The following is a 13,169-nucleotide window of genomic DNA, read 5'->3' on the forward strand; positions in this document are numbered from 1 at the left end:
GGACATTTCAGGCATTGATTGTCAGTTCAATAACAAGAAGATTTCCTTTGAGAATGGATTATTATTATTTATTATTATTATGATTAAACTTCACATCATAATAAAAGGTTTGCATCTATTTCTGATCCTGACTTTCCAGTGTCATCTCACTCCTGTTTTTTCCATGTACTGATCTTAGAAACCTCGACAACACAGACATTTTAAATTTAGGCAAGGCAAGTTTATTTGTAAAGCACCTTTCAAAAACAATGCAATTCAAAGTAATAAAAAGACATTAGGATAAGATGAAAAAGAATCACAAGGCAATAAAAAAACCCAGCAGGATTTAAAATATGAAAATAAATGATTTCTCAAAGTATGTGTTTTTATTCACCATTTTCCTTTTGTTGTGAAGAATGTTTTCATATATAGTTGTCCATCAGTTGCAGTTAATAATAATAATGATATGATGAATGTTTTGTTTATGTTGTGTCTCTCAGGTCCACAGTGTGAATAAAAGTGTGTCCATGATGGACCTTCAGGACTCCCGCATGAACAGCATTTCCAATCTAAACTCTGTGGGAGACATGCTCACTTCCTCTCAAGCCTCCATCGCTGGCCTGGGCCACAGTTTCGGAAACCTCGGCGGCCCTCTTCGCATGGGAGGGCATATGCCAACAGGCTCATCGGGCTCCGGTTTGAGGCTGAGCCAGATGGGCCACATAGGAGGGCCCACCGAATCCATCTCTCAACAGCAGCAGCAGGCAGCAGCAGCCATGCACTTCCCCCTGTCTTTCCAGAACCCGCTATTCCATATGGCTGCCCAGAACTCCCCAGCTCAGGCCCAGCCTCCTCCCCCTCCTCTCCTCCTGGCCCCCGAGCCCGAGAATGGCCACCATGACTATGCACCCGCCTTTGGCAACAGTGCTTTCTCCCGCAGCGAGGACTTGTCCGCCCTGCGGTCACAGAGCAGTCTGGTGCAGCCCAGCATTGTCCACTCACACAGTTACAGTGATGATTTCACCCGGCAGAATCAGAGCAATGACTACGCCTGGCACCAGCTGTCACTGCAGGTGCAGGTACGAATCTCTCACTTATATTCACACTTCAATTATCATAGACAGTTTTAATGATATGCAACAATACTTTCTTTTGATTGACATTTTAAAAATCAAGATAGACAGAGATGTAATGTATAACATAATAATATAATATATAATAACTGCAATATACAGTAGTTTTATCATTTATCGATGCAGGGGGCTTCCATAGTGCAAATGAATTATTTTTAACATTAATTAATCAATGTTCTATTAAAATCTATAATTTGGGGTTTTGTTAAAATTTGTAGACACAGCTGTGAAATGTTGCACCAACACCTCCCATAACTCTTATATTTATAACTCCTTATTTGATGGGTAAAGAAGTAACTGAAACAGTAATAGTGGATTTGTAACCAACAGACTGCATAATGATCATTCAACCTATAAATATTGTTGAGTGTAAAGTATGTAGTGTAAGAGTGTACAACCTACAAGAGACCACTTCAGTCTGGATAGAAATAGATCTTCATATTTATACTGTGCTGCAGCTGAAAAGCCAAAATGGTATTCTATTTTAAAGAGCACCACTAGATGGAGAACTTGTTAATTCATCCATAAAAACAACATTCAGACTGACATTCAGTTTAGATGTTTATTCTGTTTTGTTCATGGTTGCGGTTGCAGTGATCTCCAGTGTGTCATTTAAAATAATTCAGTTCACACTCTGAATCTTCCAATTGGACGGACTCTTGTGTGTTAAGTGCTTGAGACTGGCCTGCTGTTGGTTGCTTGTCTATCAGGCCTGTTAATGTATAGGATGTTGTTCCTTGGTAATAAATGTGTTGCTCTATAAGAGTAAAAATTAGAAGTTATAGAGGTAGTATTTAAGGGTCACTTTAATTGGTATTATACAATGCATATACAATGCATATATTCATGCTTCACACACACGGGCAATGTATTTACAAATATTAATATTTGAAATAAGAACATAATAAAACAATCAATTTGGGAGTCAAGTCAAAGTATTTGGGAAAAAAATATTATATACAGCTAGGAATGTACAGGTACATACATCCATGCAATATTTACAAAAGATATATATTAAGGGTACAAAAGAACGTTGTGGTAGTGGGAGTACAGGTAGTGCAAAGGTAATGATATGTACAGTAATATGCACAAGATGCTACAGTTCACAGTGTGATTTACTAGCTAATGGGCCCCTATAGACAGCGCAGTCCTTTTTTCAGGTTTTTTAACAACATACTACACAGGGCTAAGAAACCAACCAGTGATATTCCTATGCTAGAATATTACTTTTGCTGTGTGATCATTTAAATTTAAATTCAAGGCATTTAGTGTGACATATGCAACATGTAAGAATAAACATGAATCAGCATGTTAAGAGTAAAGCTGCAAATATTTTTTCAGCACTTAAGCAATCATTCAAACTCAATAAAAACACATCGTTACTACTGCTTACTGATCTACCAATGCTGTGATGACAACATTAAGAGTCAGCTTACTTTTTCTCAGTTTTGTTAAATAAAGAGCTGAATTGTTTTGGCCCATTTAAAAAAAAAGAAGAAGAAAGAAGCAAAACCAAATCGCCCACTATGTTTTTAGCCTATTAATTTATTCTTAGTTTTATTTTTACCTCTAAATTGAGCAACAAAAATGTCTGCATGAATTTGCCGACTTTATATTAGCCCTGGCAGTCCATCAGATCCTGCTTATCCTTTTGTTTTCGCAGTGTTTACACTGTCATGTCACTTCATCATGTCGCAGAACAAAGCTTTGATTCAAACTAAATACTGTAGGAAATATTTACAAAACTAGCCTCTCTTGAGCAGCAGAAAATGCTAATTTAACACTCACATAAGAGCGCTATTTAGGGGCACTTGTTCAGCCCCAGACAACACACTGAAGCAGGTTCATTCACTCATCTCCTCTGCTGAACTGTGTAGGGTGCTTGACATCTATCGTTCTGCATGTCCTTGTTTCAATAGGTCTGAAAAACTAAACTAAAAAGTGTCATAGCTACAGATACTTTAACCCTCAGTATGCTGCAGATCAGCTCTGGATCTCCTGGATAAAGGTGTTTGATAGATATACAATTAGCATGTTCTCAAACTTAGTTTAAACATCTTAACACACTTCATAACTTCATTTGAACTGTCATTTGTTTGATGGAGTTCAGCAGGATTCTTGCACATGGTCGACTGACTTTTAATGAAACAGAAGTATCAAATGACCCTTTGGCTGTGGCTCGATGGTGTATTTTGGCTGCTAATCTGTCACAATGATGAATTTACTACAGTGTGTCTGTGTTAAAATTACAGTGTTTAATGATACTGTCTTTGAGATATTTCTGTCTGCTACGTGGGCCTTAATGGAACAAACATCATGAGCCTCCTATCTATCAATACAGATGGTGTTGTTAGGACATTGCTTTATGAATAAATATCTATCCATCTATCTTTCTATTTGTCATCCAGCCATCATTCATATTGGGTTGAAGAGCAACAAAGTCAAACTGCAAAGAGTGGTTTTCAGTTGATATTTGCCTTATTTTCTTGACTTTTTCCTTTCCTCTCCTCTCAGGAGTCTCTCCAGCAGCAGCACCTGATGGGAGTCACCTCTCAGACAGCCACTGGTACGGGGACCCCCGCCTCTTTGGCCACACCTCCCACTACAGTTCATCATGTCCGCCAGTCATCCATAGCCCCGCCAGGTCACCTCAAGTCACAGCGGTCCATTAACACTCCAGCCACCGCCACACCTCCAAAGGTACGCCCCCAGAGCCGGAACCTCCTCCTCGACTCTTCAGAGACCAATTTCAGCGGCAGTCAGCCAAAGTCGCGCCAAACTCAGCAGCATCCGCAACACCAACACCAACACCAACAACAACACCAACACCAACAACAACAACAACACCACCACCAACAACAACAACAACAACAACAACAACAACAACACCAACAACAACAACAACAACTACAACAACAACTACAACAACAACAACAACTACAACAGCAGCAGCAACAGCAACAGCAGACGCAGCAGCAACAACAGGAGACGCAGTTGTCTGTGACTGATAGTCCGGCACCCGGGCTCCCGTACCAGACGAGCTCCGCCAAAGAGAACCAGGGTCCGTCAGCAGCCGCTGAGGAGTCAACAGACACGCCAACGAAAAGCACCAAGAAGCCTCAATCGACTCAACTGCAGCCTCCACAGCAGCACCTGCTCAAGCCAGTTGCCAATAAACAGGTCAATGAAATTTCAAAGATTTTTTTATTTTTTTTGCACAGAAAAAAATATTTATAACAGTATCTATAGGTAAAAGATTCTTCAGTTGTTCAGTTGATACAATATACCATGGTATAGAAATGTTTTAAATTTAAACCAAATTTTGAAAGACTAATATGTTTAAGTGACAGCTGCAATGATTAATTGATTAGTCAATCAATGGTACGTTAATTGGCAACTGTCTGCCAACCATTTGTCATTTTTCAATCAAAAATACAAACAATTGATGGTTCCAGCTCCTAAAATGTGCCAATTTACTGTTTTTTCTTGTCTTAACACTGTTACAAATTTAATATGTTTGTGTTTTGGACTTTTTGTCGGATAAAATACATCATATGATTTGCCTTGGTAAACTCTTTTTTTGAAGTTTTGCGTCTTATAAATGAAATGATTAATTGAGAAACTAATCAGCAGATTAAATATGACATTAATTGGTATTTTCAGCTCTAGTTTAAGTCCTTAACTGAAGCCTAGTTAATGACGCATCTTCTGGATTAATTATGGGGCTCTTAGATGTTTAAGTGTATTATGTCTCAGTTCAGTAAAAATGAATTATCAGGGATTTTTACATCAAAATATTAATTAAAAGCTTGACTGGCCTGTGCTCTTGTTTCAGGGTTCTACCTTGAACACCCCGGGCGCCAATGAACGGACGGTTGCCTGGGTGTCCAACATGCCACATCTCTCTGCTGACATTGAGAGCCTGCGGCCGGACCGTGAGGGTCAACTGAAAGAGTACTCCAAGAGCATGGATGAGTCACGACTAGAGAGGGTGAGCACATTCATTTTTCTACATATCTTTAAAAAGGAAATTGACTCCCTTCCTTTGACTTCTTATGATTAACCAGCAGGTTAAAATATGTAACATCATTTTTGCCAGACCATTAATAAGGTAAGGTAGTTTCAGGCAAAAGTATCAAACTGTAGTGTGTGTATGCATGATTGTATGAATGCTTTAAAATACACTACTCACAAAAAGTTAGGGATATCTGGTTTTCGAGTGAAATTTATGGAAAAGTTCACGCTACAGTGGTATTATATCACGAAAGTAGGGCATTTAAGTAGAAGCATGCAATGGTGATTTCCTCATGGGAAACAATTTATTGAAATAAAAGCCAACAAGAGTGGTGGGTATACCACAACAAACTCAATAACTTGTCATGTGCCCTTGCGCATCAATTACACCTTGACAACGACGTGTCATGCTGTCTACAAGTCGACTTATTGTCTGCTGAGGCATGGCATCCCACTTTTCTTGAAGGGCGGCCCTCAGGTCATTGAGGCTCTGGGGTACAGAGTTACGAGCCTCAATGCGGCGACTCAGCTGATTCCATAGGTTTTCTATGGGATTCAGGTCTGGAGAAAGTGCAGGCCCCTCCATTTGAGGTACCCCAGTCTCCAGCAGCCGTTCCCTAATGATCCTCAATGAGCTGGAGCATTGTCGTCCATGAAGATGAAATTAGGCCTGTGTTGTTCATGCAGGGGCACAATGACTGGATTAATGATGTTATTCAGGTAGTATGGGCTTGTCACTGTACCATTCACAAAGTGCAGGACAGTTCTGTATTGACTAGACACACCTGCCCACACTGTAACACCACCACCACCAAAGGCTCGTCTGGTGACAACAGTGGCTGATGCATAGCGCTCTCCTTGAAGTCTCCAACATCGTTGGCGGCCATCATTTCTGCTCAACGTGAATCGACTTTCATCAGAGAACAGCACTGAGGCCCACTGGTCCCTCATCCAGCGTAAATGCTCCCTGGCCCATGCAAGACGATGACGCCTGTGTTGTCAGGTACCTAGCACGCAGACCACGCTGATGTAAACGGATTCGAATGGTCTGACGTGACACTTAGGTGCCTCTCACCTCCCTTCAGTGTGCCTGGAGTTGAGTGGCATTCATCATCCGTTTCTGCAGGGCACAGTTCACAAGGAAGCGGTCATCAGTGTGGGATGTGGCCAATGGACGTCCACTTCTATGTCTTTCTGTGACTCTTCCAGTCTCTCTGTATCTCTGTTGCAACCTGCTGATGACACTCTGTGACACTCTAAGCTCAGTGGCCACTTCCGTCTGAGAACATCCTGTTTGAATCCTCGCAATGGCGAGGTACTGTTGATCAATTGTTAGGTGTCGTCTTGGTCTCATGATGTCAAAATGTGAACAGCATGAGGAGGAGGACTGTTAATACCAATTCTAATTGAACCAGGAAATGTATTGGTCGATTCATGGATCAAACACCTGTTAATGTGTGAATTTTGCCGGAAAGCTCCTTGTTAGAGAACAGCTAGTTGTGCAGAAAGTACTGAAACATTGAACTATTGGACATGTGCATTCAAAAGTTTAGAGAAGGTCACATTAAGTTCACCTGTAAAGGTTATAGTGGATTTTAGGTTCATCCTGAAATTTCACCTGAAAGCCGAATATCCCTGACTTTTTGTGAGTAGTGTATATATGACACCACTTAAAGTGAAAGCAGAGATGAATGTGATTTATAGGAATTAGCAGCCTTGTAGGGTAAGAATCAAAGATTATATTTCTCTTTCTTGAAGCATCTGGTTACAGTCACAATGTTTTCTGATCAGCTAATTTTTGATATCCAGTGGAGCATGTTGGCAGCTAAATATGGCAACGAGAAGAAACTGTAATTGTTTAGTAAACTGTACATAAGAATCATGTCTATCAAACTGGACATGTTGATTTGAGTGATTTCATTTTGTTATCACTGACTGAAACCCAAATACTGAGTTTCATTTAAGAAATTGGGGATCAATTGATATTGTCTAAGAACCAAAGTGTAGACCACTGCTCATAGGATCCTGACCTCATTATTAGGCTGAAAGAACATGTGAAGTACATGTAGGAATGGCCTATAACAAAAGGTTGTTTTGGAAAATGATAGCAGGTTTGCCAAAAGTCATGGATTACTTTTTATTTTATATTTTCCCTACCGGAGAAATAGTATTCTGGCTTTGCAAAGTCAGATCAAAGCAATGAATGCACTTTAAATAAGTAGATGCTCGTCAGCTCCTACAGTGTCCCTGGCAGAAGAGAAGACGACACACGCAGGTCCCTTAAACTTCTTTATTAACATTACAACACTCACACACAAACCCAACATTCAATGTGAGTGGTGAATCATCGGCTGCCTATATTCCAAATGTATCTAACATTTCGGTCATGCTGTACATGTAAAATATACGTTAAGCAGACAAACACTTTAAACCAAATGCCAACCACTTCAAGAGGAAAAACATCTTCAACTGATTGTCGTTACTGATTACATGACCAGCAGTGAGTTGACATTTTGTCATATTGTGATTATATATCACAGCTTTAACAGAATCATACATGAGTTAGATATTAAGTGTGCATTTTCTATGCTGAATAACACTCTTTCCTATATCAGAAAAGGATTCCTTTGCAGCGGTTATTGCACACATTTACATCTAGCACAATTCCACGTCCACATTTCCTCCTTTTGCTGCTAAGCATAAAAACAGTTGAGCTACAAAGTTGCGTCTATATTGATAAAATCACTCATCATTCAGGAATATTGCTGAACGCCATGGACGACACCCATGATGTCACTTTATGTCATTCATCTTTCAGGTAAGAGAGTATGAGGAAGAAATACATTCCTTGAAGGAGCGACTGAAGATGTCTCATCGCAAGCTTGAAGAATACGAGCAGAGACTTATGTCGCAGGAACAGCAGACGAGCAAGATCCTGCAGCAGTATCAGAACCGCCTGGACGACAGCGAGCGCCGCCTGAAGCAGCAGCAGGTGGAGAAGGACTCTCAAATCAAAGGCATCATCAACAGGTGATTAGTGTTTGGGCTGAACTGGAGCTGGCAGACAGGAGGCTGTTACTGCTTTGTGTTTACTATCGCATCAAACACATCACATAAAATGTATTCAGTACAATCACAACTTATTTACTGCTGAGTTGCTACTCAGTTATGATAATAAGTTAGTTATATAGTTATTAATAAAACTAACTTCATTAGAGATAAAATACATTGTTTTTTTTGTTTTTTAAAATGTATCCCCTATATTGTGTTGTGATATCAAACTGTGTGATGGAGTGTGTGGAAACACATAAATACACACAGCTACTGCTACTACTGCTCACATTTATGTGACCTGGTCAGGATTTGGCAATTCACTGTATACCATCATCAACAGCATGGTGAATGTCATTGTCAATTAATGCACATGCATCATTTGATGCTCTGTTATCTTTGCCGTGGCTTGAAAGTGTAACAAGTCATTGATTGCACCCCGAAAACCAATTATCTAAGTGCTACAACAAAACAATACATAATAAACACATCAGGAGGAAAAGATTAAAAGTGGTGGCCAGCTTGTGCAGCTTCTCAGATATTTGCTCCATTTAGAGAAATGTTTTTAGGTCTATTGTAAAAGTACCCAAAACATCTGTGCTTGGTGAAGGAAGTATGAAATGTCATTCTTCACTAAACTGTAAAAAAAAAAAAAAAAGTCATCCACTAAAATACAAGTTGCATGACGTCATATGTATTTGAATGTAAAGGAATATCTCCGCATTTTTGGGAAATATGCATTGTCACTCTCATGTCTGTGCATTCAATATGGAGCTAGAGTTGGGAAGTAATTAGCCTAGATTAGCATAAAGACTAGAAACAGGAGGGAAACAGCTAGCCTGGCACTCTCCAAAGTTTAAATCATTCAGATATCTCGGATAACTCTCTCTAAAACCACAAAATTTAGTTTTTACGTTTTTGTTTCTGGACAGAATGAATAAATGAGGAAGAGCCAGGGGTTTCTCCCTGCTTCCAATCTTTGTGCTAAACTAGGCTAACCACATCCCGACTCCAGCTTCGTACTTAGCGTATGAGAGTGTTACCAAACTTGTTCTGTAGCAATTTCCCAAAATGTTAAACCTTGTTCATTCCCATATTACTTTAAATGTTGCTCATTTAAATATGAACAGTAATATTGAAAATCATACCCATAAGGCTTATAATAAATATAAAACACAAGTCTCAAATGTACACCCACTCATAGAGGAAATGTTTCTTGGAAGAAAGCAGGATTCCTACCGAATGAGATGTTTGTGCACCACATAATATTCCTTTATGGAAGCCATTTTGTGATTTTGTGCAGCTGGACCTCTTATCTCATTATGTAGGAAGCCTCCTTTAGTTAAACTATACATTTCCTCCAGCTACAGATACTGCAGACTCCAGAATGCACTGAAGATAGTGTCCGATTGTACTTAGAAAGATGTCAAGACCTTAATATCATCATATGGCCACATAATCCTAGAGCAAATTTGAAGAACACCGGCTTCATAATTCTATTTTTGTCAACCGGTATGTTTGTCTCTATTTCCCTGTTGTCAGACTCATGGCTGTGGAAGATGAGCTGAGGGGGGGTGCCATTCCTGATATTAAGCCTCGAATCCTCACAGACCAGGTTTGTGCCTGTGTCTACATCTTTTACCATCTCTATTTGCCAAAACAGTCTTGTCCTAAAACAGTTTGCACCATTCTTACATCACATCCAGAACATTTTTCCAAAAGTGAGCGCAGGGGAAAAGTTTACAGCTGTCATACACCTCACCTATTCTCATCATTTCAAAAGCATGTTTATGTCATATCTGAATAACATTTCACCCTTTACTGTGCATGCCTGAGGGGAGAGAGAAAAAACACAGCCCTGATCCTAAAGATCAAGAGCTGGATGGAGCTTAAGTTTGTTTCTTTGCTCTGTGAAGGAATATCAAGTCTTAAAAAGATTATTATTATACCGCAGAACACATTCGTCATCAGAAAAACCATGATTATGACTCATCAGCAGCGTCACAGTAATTCTACAGGGCTCCGCTTTGTGAATGCACCATGTGGGCTGGATTGTGACGCAGCTGAGCAGGCAGTGGCTGCCGTGTTTACGCCAAATAACTAAGAGAAACAACATATTCTGTCCTTTAAATCCACTGTCGCCATCTTTCAAGAGCCAAACAGGCAAAATTGACAATTTCAAACCTGAGACTATATTTAGAACTGTTTATCAACTGGGTTTGCTGTGAGATTGTAATTGTTTATCACCAGATTTTCTAAATAAGTATGAGAGAGTGATGAGGATAGATGTCCAACCTCTGCAACCAAATTAGTCCAGTAAAGTGGTTTCATGTTGGCAAAACAGTATTAGTTTTTGGCTCCAATTACTCTCCCAGCTATGTATGAGTAGACACTCTCACTCATAATATCGAGTATCACAGTGCTTGGAGTCCAATTAAACAAGGATAATGTACAGTCCAAGCAAGTGTTGACAAATGCTGTTTCATTAGGGTGAGACAGCCCTGTTAATCATTTTGTGCCTCAGTTCTCTCCCAAAGACAGAAAGCAGATAATTAAGATAACACGTTTAGCATTTTGGGAAACAGGTTTTATTCCTTTCTTGATAAGAGTTAATGAGAAGATTGATAAAACTCATAGATGTACAGTAAACATGTAATCTGAAGCGAGCAACCTTAAACATGGGGAAACAGCAAACCTGGCTGTGTCTAAATGTAACAAAATCAACCGACCAGCACCTCTAAAGCTCACAAATTTACACTTTAAATTATGCAATTTTGAGCGTGAACGGGCTGTGAGAAACGTCCACCAAAAGCCGATTTAAAATGACTGCTGCCACAACCCAGATCTACAAACCAACCAATCAGAATATGTCGTAACATTTCTGAAGTGCCATTTTGGTTAAAGATAAAAATGTTTAGAGTTTAGAAAAAGTTTCGAAAAAAAGACAAAAAACACACACACACACACACACACACACACACACACACACACAAACCAAAATGATGGAGGCGGAACGTTAAAGACTTTTGTAGGTTGATGACGTACTTCCGCTCATACACTTCTTCTTATATACTTTTCTCTATTTCCATCATAGCGCCACGATTAACCATACATTAATTGCACAATCTCACATGTTCAAATTGGTATCGTGTAGTCTGACACAGTGTGACATTCGATAAACGTACACTATCATTTTTGTCACTCTAATTGTGACTCATCACTTTGTATCTTATTTGTTTAAACTGTAGAAAAACTGAAGCGGGACGGTTCACCCTTTAATGCCGGCACGCACCCTGTAAAATGAAAAATTTAAAGTTATTATACTTCAAATTTTTTTACACAGATTAAACAAATACCATGTTAATTAGTGAGTTTTAGAAGTGATCATAGGCAATTTTGTTACCTTTGTACAGAGGCAGGCTAGTTGTTTCCAGTCTTTATGCTCAGCAAAACTAAGCTGTTGGCTGTAGCTTTGCATTTAACAGACAAATTTGAGTGATTTCAGTCTTCTTATGTAACCCTTGTTGAGAATGTGAATAATTGTATTTTCCAAAATGTTTGACTATTGCTTTAAACATGCACCCTCATTAAGCTGTAAATGGAGATAAGCAGTAATTTCATCTTTTTTCCCCGTTCCCTTTAATCTATCAACCAGGGCTATGGTCACCCGGGATCCTGACTGCCAATTCCAAAGTGACCAGAGTTCATGATGGTCATTCGAGTGTAAGAAGACTGATTCAGATCCTCCAACAAAACCCCATGAATAGAAGCTCTGCAGTGAATCCTGTAGGACGACTGGAGGCTTCTTCTCACAACATTCTGTAAAAAAAAAAATTTAAAAAAACTTTGCACATATTCAAATTTTGCCTGTACCAGAACTTGACAATCAATTTAGCGTGAGGACCAATGTGTGCAGTGAATCCTCTGTGCACATGTTGGCTGACAAATATAAGCCAATGCAACAACAATGGCAATACTGAACATAATGAGTTTCTTTATTTAATCGGAAGCAGTAAGAGGAGGTGTGTAAAAATCCTGGGATGAAGATGGATTCATGATTTTCCCTGCAACAAGCAGCACTTCTTCACCACTTGTAAGTGGCTGCATACAAAATGTAGAAAACATTTTTGTACAAGCACAATATCACCTCATGGTGACGCCTGTGACAAGCAACAAGTGTGTTGTTTTACCATTTGCCATCTATGATCCTCAGACGCAGGGCCCGAGCAAAGACCTATATTACTATTTGATTATGGTTTAATCATTTAGTAACATATTCTCACTGCAGATGTGTTTTCACTCACAGAGGTGGTTATCATTATGATTTTTGCATCCTTAAAAGTACAGCCATTCCATCTGAATAGATGCCAAACAAATCCTATGAGCCTATATTATAGCTGCTGTCAAAACAGACTAAAGCCTTTTGTTCGTTATATTTCCCTTTGACAGACAGTGTATAGTGAAAACTCGAAGTTAGTATATAAATATATATAAATATCAAAGCTACTAAACCTTTTTAATCATGGAAATACTTCAAAAATAGTCTGAGAAAATGTGATTTGTTCATAATAATAGTGATGATCATAATAAAGTATATATTACATTTCAAAATCAGCTATACAAAGTGCTTCATAAACAAAGAAAAAGAAAAATAGCGTGCAAATGTAAGAAAATATATTAATCAACTGATTTTATGCAGTTTCAGCGTGTGAAAATAATTGTCACGTCTTCTGTGGCTCTACAGGAGCTTAGTAAGGTCAATAACCCTGATTATGTAATAATTATGTCATCAGGGTTATCTTGGCTTGGCCTCAGAGACTACAAATTTATAACTGAAAGGCTGCGTTACTGCAGTGGAGGCACAGAGGTTGAAATACACAGGTAATCACCAGGCTAGGAATGAAAAAATGCTTTAAAAGTAGCATTATGGGAAATGTAGGAACATTTTTGGAGCTGGACTCATACAAGGGGCTAAAAGTCTGAATATGTCAA

The 13,169-nt window shown here is 39.1% G+C and overlaps 1 protein-coding gene across 1 annotated transcript in view; it reads left to right on the forward strand.

Moving 5' to 3' along the window:
* LOC133996321 (ras/Rap GTPase-activating protein SynGAP-like) overlaps positions 1-11,856 on the forward strand; it is a 31,849-nt gene extending 19,993 nt beyond the window's left edge. Inside the window, exons 14-20 of the mRNA XM_062435869.1 lie at positions 480-1,058; positions 3,627-3,900; positions 4,057-4,292; positions 4,948-5,103; positions 7,945-8,156; positions 9,720-9,790; positions 11,819-11,856. Coding sequence (XP_062291853.1) covers positions 480-1,058; positions 3,627-3,900; positions 4,057-4,292; positions 4,948-5,103; positions 7,945-8,156; positions 9,720-9,790; positions 11,819-11,856 — 1,566 coding nt within the window. The remainder of the gene's footprint in view (positions 1-479; positions 1,059-3,626; positions 3,901-4,056; positions 4,293-4,947; positions 5,104-7,944; positions 8,157-9,719; positions 9,791-11,818) is intronic.
* The last annotated feature ends 1,313 nt before the right edge of the window (positions 11,857-13,169 follow it).

The sequence above is a fragment of the Scomber scombrus genome, chromosome 16 (genome assembly GCF_963691925.1).
Source record: "Scomber scombrus chromosome 16, fScoSco1.1, whole genome shotgun sequence".
NCBI classification, from domain to species: Eukaryota; Metazoa; Chordata; class Actinopteri; order Scombriformes; family Scombridae; genus Scomber; species Scomber scombrus.